The 20363-nt window shown below is 36.6% G+C and overlaps 1 protein-coding gene across 3 annotated transcripts in view; it reads left to right on the top strand.

The window, feature by feature from the left end:
• The window catches only part of SF3B1 (splicing factor 3b subunit 1), a 59079-nt gene extending 39431 nt beyond the window's left edge, over positions 1-19648 (top strand). For 2 of the 3 annotated variants that reach the window (XM_014845963.3, XM_014845964.3), the window contains 20 exons: positions 875-1045; positions 5209-5446; positions 6390-6602; positions 6858-6979; positions 8518-8715; positions 8809-8910; positions 9434-9613; positions 10370-10456; positions 10589-10859; positions 11151-11296; positions 11403-11549; positions 11704-11829; positions 12526-12747; positions 13033-13215; positions 13301-13412; positions 14892-15012; positions 15319-15450; positions 16565-16837; positions 18660-18876; positions 19161-19648. In XM_014845963.3, coding sequence (XP_014701449.1) covers positions 875-1045; positions 5209-5446; positions 6390-6602; positions 6858-6979; positions 8518-8715; positions 8809-8910; positions 9434-9613; positions 10370-10456; positions 10589-10859; positions 11151-11296; positions 11403-11549; positions 11704-11829; positions 12526-12747; positions 13033-13215; positions 13301-13412; positions 14892-15012; positions 15319-15450; positions 16565-16837; positions 18660-18876; positions 19161-19319 — 3420 coding nt within the window. In that variant the 3' untranslated portion in view covers positions 19320-19648. Of the gene's footprint in view, positions 1-874; positions 1046-5208; positions 5447-6389; positions 6603-6857; positions 6980-8517; positions 8716-8808; positions 8911-9433; positions 9614-10369; positions 10457-10588; positions 10860-11150; positions 11297-11402; positions 11550-11703; positions 11830-12525; positions 12748-13032; positions 13216-13300; positions 13413-14426; positions 14497-14891; positions 15013-15318; positions 15451-16564; positions 16838-18659; positions 18877-19160 lie in introns of all 3 variants that reach the window. The other variant, XR_011502959.1, reaches the window with a different exon arrangement.
• The last annotated feature ends 715 nt before the right edge of the window (positions 19649-20363 follow it).

The raw sequence follows: 20363 nt of genomic DNA, 5'->3' as shown, positions 1-20363 counted from the left end.
TATAGTGGTGTGTGTCTGAAACCAGTGTGTAAGGGAAAAGTCATAGTTAAATCATTCCTTGAAAAACCTGTAATTCTACCCTAAGATTCAGTTTGGATATGGGTGGAGAATTCTGAACAATTCCTGTTGGCCTACAGATTGCTCCATTTTGTTTTAATAGCCTCCAAACTTTATTGTGTATATATAATAGATTTGTCTCTTGTATGGATTAAATGGGGTAATGGATCCCTGCTTTAAAATCATGGCGTAAATTAAGTGTGTTTGTTATGACTACGTTACTTACATAGTTACGGTCACTTTTTACCACTTTTCTATCTTGCTCCCTTGTCTTAATTGCTGTATGAGTTTTAAATAAAACTATTTTTCATTGAAAGTATTTTGATTCTCTACCGTTGACTGAAGATTTTACTTCACCAACTGTATAAAGTAGGGTGGTCTATGTTATAAATTCAGTACTTGCTCATCTGTTGTGCAGAAAGACATTGTATAAAACTGAAAATATAGGGGCCTGCCTGTGGCTTAGTAGTGAAAGTTCAGCGCAGTCCACTTTGGCAACCCAAGTTCGCAGGTTCCAATTCTGGGTGCAGACCTACATTGCTCATCAAGCCATGCTTTGTCAGCAACCCATGTACAAAATAGAGGAAAGATTGGCATGGATGTTAGCTCATGGCCAATCTTCCTCTCACACACACACCAAAAAACCCCCTGAAAATACGAAAAAGAGAGGGAAAATAAGGAATGGGACTACCAGTAGCATAGAAAGGAGAATGAGTGAAGAACAAAATGACATGAACCAGAAATGACTGTACTAATGATATAAAAAGATATTGAAAATGTTTTAAAGATGTTCACTGCTTATTCAAATGTTTTTCAGAGAGAAATTAGGCAGCAACTAGCAGAAAAAGCTAAAGCTGGGGAACTAAAAGTCGTCAATGGAGGAGCAGCGTCCCAGCCTCCCTCAAAACGAAAACGGCGTTGGGATCAAACAGCTGATCAGACTCCTGGTGCCACTCCCAAAAAGCTATCAAGTTGGGATCAAGCAGAGGTAATTTCTTATTTTTTATTATACTATTTTTAATCTCATGAAGTGTGTTTGTTCTCATTGACATAACAAAATACCAGAAACTGCGCAGCTTAAACAGACATTTATTTTCTCACAGTTCTGGAGGCTTAAAGTCCAAGAGCAGGGTGACAACAGGGTTGGTGTCTGGTGAGAGGTCCCTTTCTGCCTTGCAAATGGCCGCCTTCTTGCTGTGTCCTCACTTGGTCTTTTCTCTGTGCTTGCGTGGAGAGAGCAAGGGAGCTCTGGTGTCTCCTCTCTTCTTATAAGGACATCAATCCTATGAGATAAGGGCCCTACCCTGTGACCTCTTGACTTCACTGAAAGGCCCAGTCTCCAAATAGGCACCATGGGAGTTAGGGCTTCAGCATACGGCTTTGAGGGAGAGGCAGTTCAGTCCATAACATGGAGTGAAAGAATGTTTCTTTTGGAATAATAAAGATAGATGTGTAAGTATATCACGTTGTGGAGGTCGAGGACAGTATAGTGAGTGGTCTTCCTCATTTTCTAGCTGGATAATTTAAGCCTGTGACCACAGGTGTCAAATGGGCAATGCTCCTGCATTTCCTTGGACAGTTTACTGTTTTTGAGAATTTCTTTGGGTTTTTTGGATTTTTTATTTTGGTAAATTACGTATAACATAAAATTTACCATTTTAACCATCACTGAGTGTACAATTCAGTGGCATTAATTACACTCACAGTGTTGGACGACCATCACCACTAATTATTTCCAAAACTTTCGCCTCAAGGAAACTCTGTAATCCTTAAGCAGTAACTCTTCCCTCCCCTCGGAGAACTTCTTTATGTTATGTCAAACCTGTAATACGTCCCTACCTGCTTCCTTTTTAGTTGGTGACTTTGATTCCTGTTTTTCCCCCAAATAGAAAAAATAAAAAAAACTTACGCATGTTTCCTCTATGAAATTTACCAGTGTGCCTCTGTCTGTTCTCATCTACTCTGCTTTCCATTCTGTTAAAATATGAACGGTTGGTGCAGGTTGACCATCTAAAGCTAACCCTTCCGCTTCTGTGCTGTTTCCCATGCCCTCTTACTAGTCAAGGGCACTCATGTAGCATCAGTTTTTCCTCTGTACTCTAGGTTATTACCATCTGTAAAAACATTTTACCCGTTTTCTTTTCTTTTCTTTTTCTTTCTTTTTTTTTTTTACTGAGGAAGATTGGCCCTGAGCTAACATCCGTGCCCATCTTCCTCTGCTTTATACACGGGACGTCTTTGCCAGTCTTCCTCTATTTTGTATGTAGGTCACTGCCACGGCATGGCCGCCAACGAGTGGTGTAGGTCCACAGCGCCTGGAAACTGAACCCAGGCTGCTGAAACAGAGCACACTGAACTTTACCACTAGGCCAGGAGGCTGGTCCCCCATTTTCATCTTTAAAGAAAAACAAACAAAAAACTGCAGGAAACCGTCCTTTGACTTCCGCATCCCCTTTCAGCTACCATCCCATTTCTGTCTCCTTTTGCCACAAAAACTCATGCTTTGAATCAGTTGTCTGTACTTGCTCTCTTGGCTTATCTAGTCTTTTGCTTGCACTACTCCACCAAAACATCTCTTGTCAAGATTACTCGACCTGCTTGTTGCTAAATCCAAAGATCAAGTCTCAGTCCTCGTATTACCCAGCGTATCAGTAGCATTTGACATTCCTTGATACTCTTTTCTTTCTTAGCTTCAGTCTCTCTTGATTCTCTTTTTTTTTGAGGAAGATTAGCCCTGAGCTAACTACTGCCAATCCTCCTCTTTTTGCTGAGGAAGACTGGCCCTAAGCTAACATCCGTGCCCATCTTCCTCTGCTTTATACACGGGACGCCTACCACAGCATGGCTTTTGCCTAGGGGTGCCATGTCCGCAGCTGGGATCTGAACCGGTGAATCCCGGGCTGCTGAGAAGTAGAACGTGCACGCTTAACCACTGCGCCACCTGGCCGGCCCCTCTCTTGATTCTCTTAATATCCCTCACTGGCTGCTGTTCCTCAGTCGTGTTTGCTGGATATTCCTCAGCTTGCTTGACTTTGTGGTCTTCTAGGGCTCAGTCCTTGGACCTCTTTTCTATCTAAACTCACTCTGTAGGATCTCATTCCTGTCTTTGCATACTATCTCTGTAAGACAACTCCCAAATTTACAAATCTGCCCCCTAATTCTGTGTTCCTTGGACCTGACATGTTTACTTGGATGTTTAGTAAGTGTTTCAGAGTCAACATTTCTAAAATAAAATTACTGATTTTCTCTACTCATTCACCCCTCTCCACCCTACACCCCTGTCTGTCGGCTCAAACCAAACCCTTAGGAGTCATTTCAGGGCCGTCCTGTACTCCTTTCTTAGTTCTCTTACCCCCTATCCTATCCATAGTTGGCCCCACCTTTAAATACCTTCAGAATCTAGCCACTTTTCATGACCTCTGTACTGTTCCCACTATTGACTCTAGCATGGCTTGACTACTGCAGATTTATTTACAAATCAGGAACAATCTGTCAGACCATGGCAGTATTTTCCCAAATCCAGAATTGGGAAATACTAAACTTTAATACATAATTTCCCAATAATTTAGTTTAAGATAGTTCCTGAGGACTTCCCATTTGCTTGCTGACTTGTGAGAAGATTTGGTTCTGCAGACTATGAATTATTATTAACTTCAATTCTGTGGTTGACATTCAGCACTAGTTTTAAAAACTTGGGGGGCCGGCCCGGTGGTGCAGTGGTTAAGTGCGAATGTTCCACTTTGGTGACTCGGAGTTCGCCGGTTCGGATCCCAGCTGTGGACATGGCACCAGTTGGCAAAAGCCGTGCTGTGGTAGGCATCCCACATATAAAGTAGAGGAAGATGGGCATGGATGTTAGCTCAGGGCCAGTCTTCCTCAGCAAAAAGAGCAGGATTGGCAGCTAATCTTCCTCAAAAAAAAAAACTTGGAAAGAGAAACTTGTCCTGCTGGTATTTGTTTAACTGTATGCTCGTGATAATTAGACGCAAGATAGATGTCTGTCTTATAAAAACTAGAGATTCAAACCATGTTTTCTTTTGTTCTGTTCATTTAACACAACTCTATCCTAATCATGACTGTGGGAATTATAATGGATAATAGGAAGAATTTATTTCTAACCTGATTGAATAGGAGGGGCAGTTGCCAGAAATGAGATTTTGAACAATTTATGTGCTTTACCCACCTAATTGAGAATTTCTCAACATTTTTAAAGAAAAAAATACCACGTCATAAATTTGTTCTGGTATTTATGCACATTTGCAAGCATAAAGTTAGATAAAACTCTTGTGTTGGATAGAGCATCCAACTTTAAAACAAATACATAAAAGTATATTACAAAATCTATACTAATGAGTATAGGTTTATGCATACTTCTATGAGCTATTATTTAAATTCAAATTTTGTTTTGCTTACACTAAATCTCCTGCTACTTTGATATGACACTGTGTGGGTTCTTTTGCTGTCATGTGCTGTCTGATGCCCTACATCATGTTCTGCTTGTCTCTATTTGAACTGCAATGGAACCTTTGATTACTTAAATCCACTTTTAATCTTTTTTCACTAATTTTTCCAGCATCAGTTAGAGTAATAGTATCACACATATGATTGTAAATGTAAAATATCAAGGATTGAAATCATGTGGCAGTATCTAGTTATAAAATAATTTACCCAGATCATCCAGAACATACCTATGTTAATTAAAGACACTCAACGAAAACACAAAAATAGTTATTTCTTAGTGAGGACTCATCAGTATACGTCCCTGTGTTGGTACAATTAAACATTGATATAATTAAAGCTGAAATTCTTTGATTACAGATTACAGAGAGAAGCCGTAGTGATTTTTCCCAAAGTTATGGAGCCATTAGTGGCATATCCAAGCTTCATACCCAAAATACATTGTTTTGTATTTAGGAGTTTTTTTGTATCTAGAGATTTTTCACTGCTTCAAATTAAGACTTTATGAATTGTTCTTAGCCATAAACATATTTGATAGAAAGTAGGTATCTTTTAAGCAGAAGGATAATCTACTCTAATTCATAGAGACTAGAACTGAAACATTTATTTTTTTAGAATTTAACAGAAATTTTCTAGTTATTTTTATGTGAGTGTGTAGGTGTTTGAAATAATTTTGTTGTTTGCTTTGTTAAGACACCCGGACATACCCCTTCCTTAAGATGGGATGAGACACCAGGTCGTGCAAAGGGAAGTGAGACTCCTGGAGCAACCCCAGGCTCAAAAATATGGGATCCTACACCTAGTCACACACCAGCGGGAGCTGCTACTCCTGGACGAGGTGATACACCAGGCCACGCGACGCCAGGCCATGGAGGCGCAACTTCCAGTGCTCGTAAAAACAGATGGGATGAGACCCCCAAAACAGAAAGAGGTACTTCTTGTGGAGTCTGAGTGTGTGTTTGGGTGAAACCTTGATTTGAAGAGTGGTATGTTTGTAGGCCGATAGCTTGCCCTCTTGTTCTGGGTGGACGGGTAGATCATATGCCTATTTCTTTTCACTTTGTGAACATGTTTAAGATTTATTTTAGGAAGAACATTAGGAGAAAGTCAAGTTTGTAGACCATAACCTTTTGTTTTTTATTGTGGTAAAATACACATAAAATTTACCCTTTGCACCATTTTAAGTGTACAATGCATTGCCATTAAGTACATTCACAGTATTGTTTAACCATCACCACTATTCATTTCTAGAACTTTTTCATCATCCCAAACAGAAGCTCTGTACCCATTAAACAATAACTCCCCATTCCCTCCTCCTCCTAGTCCCTGGGAACCTCTGTTCTACTTTATGTATAAACTTGTCTCAGTGTCTTGTTTTTTGTGTAAACTGTCGGAAGCTGTATTTCATTACCGTTTATGAGATTGGCTTTGGCAAGTTAAGTTTTAATAGTACATTTCCTATATTAAAATTTCATAAAGAATTTTTAATGACATGGGAGAGTGTTGAATTTGTAATGGATGAAGGAAGAAGTGTAGAATTGTGTGTGTAGAGTAATCCCATCTCTATGGGCAAATGAGAAGCGGCTCAGGACACAGAAAGTGGCTATCTCTGGGTTGCGATAAAAGTGCTTTGTTCTATTGTCCTTTTCCTCAGTGGCTACTGTGTATTGTTTTTGTAATCAGTGGAAAACAAACGGAAAATAGTGAAGGAGGATAAATATGAAATGAAACACTGAAACTTTTAATGGATCTCCATTTTAGAAATCTCCCGTTTTTGAACTTGATCAGTTTGAGTATGTTAGCTGTTTGAGAGTAAACAGTAATTTTTTGCTGATCATTAAAATTTTACACTTATTCGCTCTTTTTCTTTAAAGATACTCCTGGACATGGAAGTGGATGGGCTGAGACTCCTCGAACAGATCGAGGTGGAGATTCAATTGGTGAAACACCAACTCCTGGAGCCAGTAAAAGAAAATCACGTTGGGATGAAACACCAGCTAGTCAGATGGGTGGAAGCACTCCTGTTCTGACCCCTGGAAAAACACCAATTGGCACACCAGCCATGAACATGGCTACCCCTACTCCAGGTAGAAAGAAACTCTCTCCTTGAAAATAATAGTTTTTCCTAGAAATATTTTGAATTTTTTTTTGTGGTTTTCTGTGCTCTGTTAATGCCTATTTTTAGCAAGAATGACAGGATATAAAAAGAAATCTTGGTTCAAGTTTATGATATAAAAGCAGTTAAATATTAGAGTTGATCTTAACTGTCTTATATCCCAAGCACTTCAGTAAGGATAAAGTCTTGCATTATAGATTGTTACAGAAATTTCCTTTTTTGGTAGGCCACATTATGAGTATGACTCCTGAACAGCTTCAGGCTTGGCGGTGGGAGAGAGAAATTGATGAGAGAAATCGCCCACTTTCTGATGAAGAATTAGATGCTATGTTCCCAGAAGGGTATAAGGTAATAACAGTCAATATGAATGTGGTAGTGTTTGGGGTGTGAATTTTATTTTAAATATTCTTTGAAAAATTAATTGGTCAAGTTTACGTTTGCCTTGCCCAAGTTTACTGCTACCATTCCATTCTTTTAGCTGTTTCCAAGTATATTTCAGTTCCAAAAAGTAATAGAGATGAAAAGAAAGGAATGACTTGAAGCTTTTATTACTTTTAGAAGGTGAGAAATCTCAAGGACTTCTAGGACCATATTTTGAGAACTGCTGCCTTAGGGGTATGGAATAGCTTACTGCTTCAGTTTATCAGCACTCCCAGGGTTAAGCTCACATTAGATCTGAGTTATTTTACTTGGTACCTCACAAAGTTTTGTGTATTTAAGTTCATGGATTGCCAATGAACACAAAAGAATATTCTCTCTTTACCATAGAAGCTTGAAGAGTTTTCTTTTGACTATAAAATTTTCTAGATAACTGGGACTCAGGGACCATTTGCTGGTCTAAAGGTAGTCTGTGGTCATATAGCTGGTGTCCTAACCAGGCCTAGAACCTGAGTCATCTGATGGCCTTTACAGAGCCTTTTCTGCCAATTCCTATTATTTTTTAATAGTTTGTATTTTTCCCCCATTAGGTTTGTATTAGAGTATTTATTTCAAGTATGCTTGAATGTCTGTTTATAACTTCTTGTAGCGTCCACACGATGCTGTGGGTATAGACACTCTGCAACCTACCATAATTACTCGTCGCTTAATGATAGGGATTCATTCTCAGAAATGCATCATTAGGCAGTTTCTTCATCGTGCACATCATTGAGTATACTTACACAAACCTAGATGGTATAGCATACTACACATCTAGTACTCCTCTTCGGGGGCTACTGTTGTATATGTGTTCCGTCAGTGACGGAAATGTTGTTATGCAGTGCATGACTGTTGACTGCCTGAGTGTGTCTCAATTGCAGTCATTGATTTCCTTAATATAAATAGGAAGGAAATATCCTCCTTAGTGAATCTTTAATGGTTTTTTTGCTTTAATCAAATGATGTCTATTTTACAGGGCTTTTGTAAATATTTTGGTTTTAGTTTTTATGCACTTAACTCATTTCTATAGAGTGACTTCAATATTAAGATTTACTTCTATAGTTCAGAAATTTACGTGAATGATTTTTCATTTTGTTATTAAAATATAACCTCTTATGTGCATTTTGTGAGCTTATTTCCATTAATATGTGTTGGCTCCCCAACGTGTTTATGTAAATTGATAGTTGAAAATGATCAGAATTTTATTAGCCTGCTTCATGTATCTCCTCATTTCTCTGCACTCATAATATACTTCAAATTTTAATTAGCAGTTGAGGACTATGAGTATTTGTCATACATATTTTAGTCTTACAATTAACATAGAAAAATAGGCTTGATGTTAATTCTTGTCCAAGCAAAAAGCTTCCTAGCTAGTAAACTAAAATATTTTAAGTGCAAATATTATTCATTATGTTATTCCTTACCTTATAAAGTCAAGAAAATCCTAAACTGTCTTTTAATTGTATTAGGTACTTCCCCCTCCAGCTGGTTATGTTCCTATTCGAACTCCAGCTCGAAAGCTGACAGCAACTCCAACACCTTTGGGTGGTATGACTGGTTTCCATATGCAAACTGAAGATAGAACTATGAAAAGTGTTAATGACCAGCCATCTGGAAATCTTCCATTTTTGAAGCCTGATGATATTCAGTACTTTGATAAACTTTTGGTAAGTGATAATAGAAATAAAATATTTTTTATTTAGGAGTTACAAATCGTAATGTCTCAAGCTATCTTTAAATTTTTTTCTTTTTACTATTAGGTTGATGTTGATGAATCAACACTTAGTCCAGAAGAGCAAAAAGAGAGAAAAATAATGAAGTTGCTCTTAAAAATTAAGAATGGAACACCTCCAATGAGAAAGGTAAATACCAGTTAATTAAATCATCATGTTCTTTGTAATTCTGTTTAGAAATTTATAATTAACCTCTTCACCTTTACCAAGGGCATAGAATGAGGGAAAGAAAGATGTGCAGTATGAAGGATTTGGCTTTTTAATCAAAGAATATTATGCTCATAAGGATGTTTAAAAATGAAAACATGCTGAAGGCTCTAAGACAATTAGTGGAATCATGCGAGGAAGTATATTAGCATCATACGTGGCTTGAAGATGGGCGATCCTGTAGGGGAAGTTAAGAGGGTGTTTTATGTCACGTCCCTGTGACTCCTGTTCTACTAAATTACTCTTTTGGAATTAACTGAAAATATTGAACTTCTGTCATAGGAGTTCACACTTCAGAGTAATTTTGATGGGAGCGAACTCGTGCTACTACTGTCTGTGAAGTTTACACTAAAATATTGAGTAACAGCAAATCATGGAGTAATTTGTTCATTCAAAATGCTCAATTATAAAGAAACACACCTTTTACTCTTTTTTTTCCCCCCAGGCTGCATTGCGTCAGATTACTGATAAAGCTCGTGAATTTGGAGCTGGTCCTTTGTTTAATCAGATTCTTCCTCTACTGATGTCTCCTACACTTGAGGATCAAGAGCGTCATTTACTTGTGAAAGTTATTGATAGAATATTATACAAACTTGATGACTTAGTTCGACCGTATGTGCACAAGGTTGGTTTGTTGTTGTCCTCAAGTAGAGTTTCTCATGGTTTGGTATGTTTTAATATAAAAGGAATTCATGGGTTTTTTTTTAATAGCTTATTTTGTGTATTTGTGAAATTTAAAAATTCTAAAAAAGTAATAGCCGATGCTATACATTCAAAATAAAAAGGGAAGTTTCACCCCCTTGTGCAAAACACTCAGAGTTAACCCATGTTAAATTTACAAGTTCTCCCAGACCTTTTTCTTTGCACAAGCATGCATCACACATAGACAAACAGAAGTGTACATAGATGTGACTTTTTGCTGTCTTTACCATAATGGGTTTGTATTATTCATATTTTTCCTTTGCTTTTATTGATACTAGATTAGGATGAGAAAATGTTTCTATAGCATACCATTTAGTCCATTTAGTGTTAAGAACCATTTTTTTGCTTGTGGTAATTACGACTTACAGTTGTAACATGCGGATAGATGTGTAAGTTATCTTTTTTAAAATACTGAATATTTGTTAGTTTATGTGGTTAACAGTTCTCCCAAATTTTCATCTTTATGTGGAGTTTAAAATTGCATAATTAAAATTCTTAATTTGTCTCTTAACAAAGTCCTGTAGTTATAAATTTCCTAGTAAAATGGTTTTGTATACTTGTGTTTTTAAATTACATAAATGATATGCTATGATAAGAATATTCCCTATATGTATTTAATTCTGTTACATGAGCATGGCATCAGTAATTGTGTGAAAACATAGCTCCTTCTCTTTTTCAGATCCTTGTCGTCATTGAACCGTTGTTGATTGATGAAGATTACTATGCTAGAGTGGAAGGCCGAGAGATTATTTCTAATTTGGCAAAGGTATTTACGTTAATTGTATTTCTAGAGAAGAAAATTTTATATCTGTTGATGGGATTATTTGGTTATAGAAGGAAGTGGTTGAGGGTTAATGTTATCAGCTCATGACCGTGTCCTTTTTCGTTGGCCTTTCAGGCTGCTGGTCTGGCTACTATGATCTCCACCATGAGACCTGATATAGATAACATGGACGAATATGTCCGTAACACAACAGCTAGAGCTTTTGCTGTTGTAGCCTCTGCCCTGGGCATTCCTTCATTATTGCCTTTCTTAAAAGCTGTGTGCAAAAGCAAGAAGTCCTGGCAAGCAAGACACACTGGTATTAAGATTGTACAGCAGATAGCTATTCTTATGGGCTGTGCCATCTTGCCACATCTCAGAAGTTTAGTTGAAATCATTGAACACGGTAAGTTCTAATATAACTTTGTCTATCTTTCGTAAGATAGGTGTTTTGAAATTTTGGCTGCTGATTTAGAGAAATGGAAAGGCTTTAACTACATAAACACCGTATAGTTTACGATGGGATTTGTAACATCTGCTAATAGGCTGTGGTTCATATGGGCTTTTGTTGAATTTTGTCTAATGTGCACAGATTCTGCAATTTGACTAAATGGTTAGATATATTGCTAGAATTTGAATGATGTTGTGGCAGTTAGGTAACGTTGCTTAGTTAAAAAACCTGTGTTTGGTTTTATAGGTCTTGTGGATGAGCAGCAGAAAGTTCGGACCATTAGTGCTTTGGCCATTGCTGCCTTGGCTGAAGCAGCAACTCCTTATGGTATCGAATCTTTTGATTCTGTGTTAAAACCTCTATGGAAGGGTATCCGCCAACACAGAGGAAAGGTAGATCCACCAATTAGATTTTATTTTTCTTTTGATGTCTACTCACTGATGTTGAGGTGCCCTAAATGTAATATACTAAGGATATGCATATTTTATTTTGAAATAGGGTTTGGCTGCTTTCTTAAAGGCTATTGGGTATCTTATTCCTCTCATGGATGCAGAATATGCTAACTACTATACTAGAGAAGTGATGTTAATCCTTATTCGAGAATTCCAGTCTCCTGATGAAGAAATGAAGAAAATTGTGCTGAAGGTAATTGTTTCAAATTGTTGTTGCTCCAGATTTGTTCATCTAAATTGGGTGTGTTTCATGGTTCAAAGAGAATTTTAAAGCATTTTTTAAAAAACGAAACTATTGTATATTAAATCTGGACTGTGTTTACTAATATTATTTTTTAATCTTTTAGGTGGTAAAGCAGTGTTGTGGAACAGATGGTGTAGAAGCAAACTACATTAAAACAGAGATCCTTCCTCCTTTTTTTAAACATTTCTGGCAACATAGAATGGCTTTGGATAGAAGAAACTACCGACAGGTGAGCTTTTATTGTAAAAAATATTTTCAGAAGTTCTTTCAGCTGATTCTCTAGTCTATTTGAATGCATGTTACACATAATTTTTTGCCCTGATTACCTCACAGTTTGTATGTGCTTGATTGTAAAATGGAGATGGATTTTAGTCAGCAAATTAACTTCCATTTTGACTTTGCATTCTACGATAAACACCCAGTTATGAGTTGAGTCTTTGTCTAGTAAATGAAACACTTGGTCTGGCTATGTGAAACAGATGTAGAGTCTTATCTTGATTTTAATCACCTTGATTTAGACTCACAGTAAAATCTTTTTCAGAGCCGGCCTGGTGGTGTAGTGGTTAAGTTCCTGTGCTCTGCTTTGGCAGTCCAGGGTTTGCAGGTTTGGATCCCAGGCACAGACCTACACACTGCTCAAGCCATGCTGTGGAGGCATCCCACATACAAAATAGAGGAAGACTGGCACAGATGTTAGCTCAGTGACAGTCTTCCTTAGGCAAAGGATGTTAGCTCAGGGCCAATCTTCTTCACCAAAAAAAAAAAAACAAAACTTTTTAGTCACTTTTTTCTTAAGGTTTTTAAAATTGGAGTTAATCCTTCTCATCTTACTTACTAGCTGGATAGTACTTTTGAATATTCAGTTTTTGTAATATCTCTTTATTTTCTTGAGAGAGCAATAAATACTTTTTCCTCCTCTCTTTAGTTAGTTGATACTACTGTGGAGTTGGCAAACAAAGTAGGTGCAGCAGAAATTATATCCAGGATTGTGGATGATTTGAAAGATGAAGCCGAACAGTACAGAAAGATGGTGATGGAGACAATTGAGAAAATTATGGGCAACTTGGGAGCAGCAGATATTGATCATAAACTTGAAGAACAACTGATTGATGGTATTCTTTATGCTTTTCAAGAACAGACTACAGAGGTAATGATACTAATTCTTATGGCAAGTTACCACTGACTTTCATGTCTGTAAAAAAGCATATTACTTTTTTAAGCAAATATTGTCACTAAAAAGCAATTTAATTTGAAAGAATTTTTTAAATGCTCATGTTCTTACTCACTTGGCTTTGAGGAAATATTCTCCTACCTCAAATTTTTAGATACGGTTTTGTTTAAAAAACTAAACATATTTCAGCTTTAGTCACAAACTGAATTCTAGTTTCCACTGAATGTAGTTTCTCAATTTAACTTAGTTTTTCTTTTTTAGGACTCAGTAATGTTGAACGGCTTTGGCACAGTGGTCAATGCTCTTGGCAAACGAGTCAAACCTTACTTGCCTCAGATCTGTGGTACAGTTTTGTGGCGATTAAATAACAAATCAGCCAAAGTTAGGCAGCAGGCAGCTGACTTGATCTCTCGAACTGCTGTTGTCATGAAGACTTGTCAAGAGGTAAACTTTTGTATCAGATTCTTATTTCTTTGCCAGATGGTTTAATGTGAATAGTAACATTTTAACATTACTTGTTTTATTACAGGAAAAATTGATGGGGCACTTGGGTGTTGTTTTGTATGAGTATTTGGGTGAAGAGTACCCTGAAGTGTTGGGCAGCATTCTTGGAGCACTGAAGGCCATTGTAAACGTAATAGGTATGGAGTTTGCTGGTCATGTAAGAATTTGTTTTGTCTTTTAACTTTCTTTGGTTTTTGAAGGTAAAATACAGAATCATAATTTAGGAGTTGAGTAGTGATTTCTGATGCTTTGTTTTAAGCACTTGAAAATTTTAGTTAAGTCAGGGGATGTCACAAAAGTCTCCCTTATATTCCACTTATATTTTACTTTAAGAGAAAAGAGGGCAAATTTAGGACCTGCAAGAGAGGTGGGAATAGTCACAACTGAAAAATCTTTGAAGTCATAGAATAGAGGACCCTAACAAAAGTTAGCGTCTCACCTGAAACATATTCTGTGTAGATAGGGGGAAGACCGCTCATAAGTTTCAGGACAAAAGAGTAGATATTTACTCAACCTTGAACTAGTAAATGATTATGGCAGGTTTTTGTGCTTGATAATCAAGTTCCAGGAACATAACCAGGGAGAAAAAAGTAAATTGCTCAAGATTATCTTATCTTTATTTCTATTCAGTTCCTTAAAACTGTCCATTCAGTTTTCTAACTCAAAGTAAAACATGTATATTTCAAATGCTTTTAGGTATGGAGAGCTAAGATTTTATTCTTAAAGGGCTTTATGATGAAGTGAACAAATAGTCTCTTGTGTTTAATCCTTTATTCTGATTGAGCGTGACTGTTGCAAAAGTAACTTCTGCGGAGTTTAGAGAGGGCACAACAACCTAGCAGGTTACGTAGCTGGCTGTGATAGCCAGTGTTTTTCTCATTTTAGCAAGGGGTTTTTATGCAGTATAGGAGATCTTTGAACCTTTGCATTTATGTATAATCCCCAGTTCAGCCCTGTCCTCTACACTTGAAGATAGCTCTTGCTGGAAATCAGTTACGTGGCCACTTGTGGGGCTCTGGTTTGCAGGGAGTTATAAACCATATTGTTGGTCCAGGGAAACATGGGAAAAAGAATGGAGAGAGAATCAGAGCAAGCAGTTCTAGTTAGAGCAAGAGCCCCTGCCAGCTGCCTCCTTTTTTCTCTCTTCATAGGTGTAAATACCATCCAAGTATGCCCTGCATTGCAGGGAGACTGGAGATCTGTTTGTTTTGCAGTTAAAGGGTAAGGGGGCCCTTTCTGGAAAATTTTGCTTTAATTTACATGTCTACCTCTGGCATATATTGTTGTGTATGGCCGGAACATAAGCTGTCCCCATATTTTAAATATCAGTGTACAAATACATTTCAGAACCAAATAAAACTTTTTTTGTTGTTGAGTATCCATCATTCTTTAAATCACTTCGCTAATTTTTTTCATTTCTGTGCATAATCAGAAGTTGTTAATAAAACGTTAAAAGCAATTCTGAGTCTGGTCAGAATCTGGGGCTTTTTTTTTTCCATAGGCAGCTGTAAGTTTATATTTATGCCTAGTCATGTATATTACATTACTAAATAAAAGGTAAAATGAACAAAGTTTGCAGTTTAAATGTTGATAGTGTGTTGACTTCTATTAAATAGGTATGCATAAGATGACGCCCCCAATTAAGGATCTGCTGCCTAGACTCACTCCCATCTTAAAGAACAGGCATGAAAAAGTACAAGAGAATTGTATTGATCTTGTTGGACGTATTGCTGACAGGTAAGCAGATTACCTAACATTTTTATAAGCAGTTTTGGTTTTCACATTGCAAATTTGCTTAATGTTGCTAACCTAATTATATATGGTCAGGCTATCCAGTATTAGTATTTTCCGTGAAATTTCTATTTGGGTGGTAATGGGGGAGGTGGCAATATAATTTTAAGACTAAATCATCCTTTCTGAAGAGGTAATAGTATTTTTACTTAATGCTCAAAATGAGTTGGATCATGTTTTGAGAACTGAATTTGCAGATTTACCTTTTAAAACTTCTGTCACAAAAAAATTAACTTTTTTTCTTTAAATTAGGGGAGCTGAATATGTCTCTGCAAGAGAATGGATGAGGATTTGCTTTGAGCTTTTAGAGCTCTTAAAGGCTCACAAAAAAGCTATTCGTAGAGCCACAGTCAACACTTTTGGTTATATTGCAAAGGCCATCGGGTGAGTATTTACTTCCATATGTGTATTTTTTTACTTTATAATCAGCCCTTTCTGGTGTTGAAAAATGGTTCTATTTCTGTAGAAATCTCTTTTAAGGCATGGTGTGAATAATGCAGCTGAGAAAGCACTTTGTTTAACCACTGACCTTCAGCTTTTGAAATTCTCTCTTTAATTTTCAATTGAATTAAAATAGATGGGAAGTTGTAAAATTTTATTTAATCACACCAGATAGTAACAGAGAGAGAGAAGCTACAGTTTTCAGAATAATTTCAAAGTTTTGTTGGTCCTTTTTTGAAAATTTCTTAAAACATTAAGGCGAGTTCTTAAAACAGCATAATTTAAGCCTCATGCTAATGCCTTATGTGTTTTTAAAATATTTTTCTAAAATTAATCAACAGACAACTGAATTATAGCTATTTTATTAGATAATTTGTGGTTATCAGAACCACACTAGAAGAAACAGTCGTTGTAGAAAATGAGGTATTACACATGTACGTGTGGCTTAATAACAAAGGAAATGTTTTTAAGCAATAAAACATAAAAGTCAGATTAATTAGTTCCCTCCTCCCCTTTTTGGTAGCAGTGATCTTTATTTTAGTGGTGATGTAGTCAAGAAATTGGCCACAGTTAACTGTTGTGCTAACTTTTTTAGGTCCTGTGTCCCTCTCAGTTTGTGATAAAATAAATGCATAAAGAAGGAGCATAGATACAGTAAAGGTGTATGGAAGGAAAGATAAGAAGAGGAAAATAGATTTGTGTGTTGTAGCCTGGAGACCACAGTTTGGGTGCTACTGTAAGGTTGCCTGGCTCTAGTGGCAATGTGTTGACCACTCAGAGTTACTCGGTCTAAACATTCAATTTCTTTATATTTCAGGAAGTTTGCTAAAGACTGAAAATTACATTTGAATTTTTTTCTTTAAAATGGGTGTTTTAATTTAAAGTTCTTAAGTAGAGACAATAATGGCTGGTGACTTGAAAGTATTGTATTTTATTGTAAAGTTACTAAGTTCCCAGTGATTGCTTACCATAAAGTTTCATTCCTTTGCATTTTTTCTTTTTCTTCCAAAGAAATTTTGACTTGTAATCTGTTTGCTGACGCATTTGTTTTTTTCAGCCCTCACGATGTATTGGCTACACTTCTAAACAACCTCAAAGTTCAGGAAAGGCAGAACAGAGTTTGTACCACTGTAGCAATAGCTATTGTCGCCGAAACATGTTCACCCTTCACAGTACTACCTGCCTTAATGAATGAATACAGAGTTCCTGAACTGAATGTCCAAAATGGAGTGTTGAAATCACTTTCCTTTTTGTTTGAATATATTGGTGAAATGGGAAAGGACTACATTTATGCTGTAACACCCTTACTTGAAGATGCTTTAATGGATAGGTAAGTGACTTGCACTAAATGTAAGAAAGTAGTTACAGTTCTTCCTTTCTTTTAGGACTTACTGAAATAATTATTGTATGACCAATTTCTTGTGACGCAGGTAAAGAAGGGGAATACTGCCTGGCTTTTTATAAAACTGTAAATATGACTATTGTTATCTTCATATGTATGATATAGTAGTTCCCTAAATTTTCTCTTCCAAGTGCCCCCTCTTTTAGGCTAAATTCATTTCAAAAAACAGTAATCGATCGGCTTTTGTTTTAAAAATTAAAGTCAAATATAACTAGAGGAAATGATGAGCATGAACTTCTTGCTGTAGCAAAGAGTCCTGATCTTTCTACATTTTTGTCATTCAGGTGAAGCAAAAATATCTGTTAGGCTTTTGAACTATTGAACTTAGCCTGCCAGAGCCACACGATGCCATTGCAGGCCCTGTTTTTCAGATGGTGGCAGCCGATACAGTACTGCTTGAGTTATTTGACAGTCAGCTTCCTGATGTCTTTAACCATCTAGAGTGACATATAGCAGTAAACACAAAAGTAACTGAAGAATGTGTAAGAGAAAGTTCGAGTCCGAGTAGTAAGGGAAAGGACTGTTTCGTTGGCTCTTTATTTTTCAGGAAAGCTATCAGGAAGATGTCTTTATCAAACATATCAGGAAGATTTCAGGAAAGATACTCAAGTTAGACCCCATTCAGTTACTTTTATCTACAGATTAAAATTACTCATTAATGACCTTTCAAAAGGGAGACTTAACAGGACTCAGCAAGTTATCACAAGGTATATGTGCAAGATACGGAAACAGAGTAAGAATTGTGCTTTGTAAAAGCCTATCACCTGGGGCCCAGTACAGTACGAGTAAATCATACTCATACTCGCTCCGTATTCCTCACTGAGATGTGCCTCAGCATCATAGTGCAGTCATTGATGTATGTGACCTGCAGTTGAAGCTTAGGTTCTGTGTACCAGTAAGCTGAGGGAGTAACTCTGTCAAAATTACCAAATGAAAAGAAACAGTGCTTTATTTGGGAAATTTACTAATGAAGAATATACTGCTTCACTATGATGCCCAATAGATTAAACATTATTATGGTAAATAAGGAATGAAGATACCAGTAAGTTCAAGTATTTTTTTTTTTTCTTACACCTTTAAGGTACTCTTACTACCTTTGAGGGCAAAGAGCATAAAATCATTTTTATACCCATCACAAACCCATTATCTTATATTCATACTCATTTGAGTAATTGTGAAATGAATAACTCAGTGATTTGTAAGAAACATAAATTCAGTTAACATGGGAGATGTTAGAGTTCTTATCTCTGTAGGTTTGAAAAAATTATTGATGGTTCTTCTCTTTTTCCCCAAATTGAGTTCTTCAATGAAACAAAATTTACAAGGGAAGGGATTTAATTTTAATTTAGTTATCTGTTGTATACTAGTGTCAAATTACTTTCAAAGATTTAAAATTTGTAGAGTTTAAAATGAAATATTGTTAATTATTGATATGTAAGAGTCATGTATCCCCTTTTTAGTAGCATACTAAACGTACTGCATAGGGCTCTCTTGCTCATATTCCTTTCAAAGGTTAATTAGAAAATACAGCTTATTTTTGAGCCAAGGTGAGGTTTGAGTCATCAAAGCAAAAATTCTCAAGTAGAATCCTAGTCATTCTAAAGGCATTTTATATCAGATACATGAGGTGTGAGGATGACTCTGCATCTGTTCCATGCATTGAATTTCTAACTTAGTTTCTAATGAACAGGCAAATATTTCCTATTAAACTAAGACTGTATCTTAACGAAGCATCCACCCTCCATTACAGGGACCTTGTACACAGACAGACGGCTAGTGCGGTGGTGCAACACATGTCACTTGGGGTTTATGGATTTGGTTGTGAAGATTCGCTGAATCACTTGTTGAACTACGTATGGCCCAATGTGTTTGAGACATCTCCCCATGTAATACAGGCAGTTATGGGAGCTCTGGAGGGCCTGAGAGTTGCTATTGGACCATGTAGAATGTTGCAGTACTGTTTACAGGTAGGTTAAAGATTTTCAAAAGATTACTCAATGAAAAAAGTAATTTGGATAAATTAAATCCCTATTCCTAATCATAGTAGCTGTATTGTGCCATATGGGAAAACAGTTGTAGGGAGAGGGGGCTTAGATTTTGTCTTTGCCTACTGCAGTTTTAAGCAATTGTCAGGGTTGTTTTCTCTTAAAGGGAAATGTTTGGAATCATATCTTTATGGTTTGTTTGTTAGTTGTGTTAAGGTTATGTATGTTTTTGAAACTGAAATAATATAACCTCTTAATTATTTTAGGGTTTGTTTCACCCAGCCCGGAAAGTCAGAGATGTGTACTGGAAAATTTACAACTCCATCTACATTGGTTCACAGGATGCTCTCATAGCACATTACCCAAGAATCTACAATGATGATAAGAACACCTATATTCGTTACGAACTTGACTATATCTTATAATTTTATTGTTTATTTTGTGTTCGATGCACAGCTGTTTCACACCTTAAACTTGCTTCAATTTGGTGATGTAAACTTTTAAACATTGCGGATCAGTGTAGTACTGGTCATAGAGGAAGAGCTAGAAATTCAGTAGCATGATTTTTAAATAACCTGTCTTTGTTTTTGATGTTAAACAGTAAATGCCAGTAGTGACCAAGAACACAGTGATTACACACACTATTCTGGAGGGATTTCATTTTTAATTCATCTTTATGAATATTTAGAATTCATTCCTTGTGTTTAAAGGGAATGTTTAATTGAGAAATAAACATTTGTGTACAAAATGCTAACTTGTGTGTGTTTTTTGAACATGACTTGTAAAATGCGGAACTTTGATAAAGTATTGGTTTGTGTAGAATAAGTGGCTTAATTTCATTTTCTGTCACTTGGCTTATAGAAAGTAGTTAGAATACAGATTATATAAAGTGATGGCATCTTTGTCAAAATTCCATTGTTCTGTTGATAATGACAATGAGAAGAGTAGCTGTGGGAGTGTTCACCTCAGACTAGCACAACCATTCCATCACCCTAGGAAATATAGCACCTGTGCTGAACTGTCTTGAATATTATTTTGCACTTACATAGCGCCTTTCATCTCTTGATTTCTCAAAATGCTTTATGAACACGTTTAAGGGAAGTGATTCAAGTCACCAGCTCTTAACGAGTCTGTGCTTAGAAAGTGGGGAAAGTATCTTGATTTCAAAACTGCCTTCTGCCTATTGGGAGTGAGGCCACCTAAGTAATGCTAATAGAATAAGACAATCTTTGGGTTCTTTTCCGTGTCATAGGCCACTACTCAACAATGTATTTAGTAAATACCTGTTAAGCACCCACTGTATACCAGCCACTGTGCTTAGAATAGGGGATTCAAAGGTGCTTTTGACTTGCCCCTTGCCCTTAAGAAATGCAGTATGATGGTAAAGGGGAGATCCATCTAGTTACATAGTGCTTATGTGCTGTGATAGTACACAATGGCAGCAGCTAAAATGTCCGCGTTTGCGTAGT

Source organism: Equus asinus, chromosome 4 (genome assembly GCF_041296235.1).
Source record: "Equus asinus isolate D_3611 breed Donkey chromosome 4, EquAss-T2T_v2, whole genome shotgun sequence".
NCBI lineage: Eukaryota > Metazoa > Chordata > Mammalia > Perissodactyla > Equidae > Equus > Equus asinus.
Note: the sequence above shows the minus strand (reverse complement) of the source record. Positions and strands in the feature narration are given on the sequence as shown.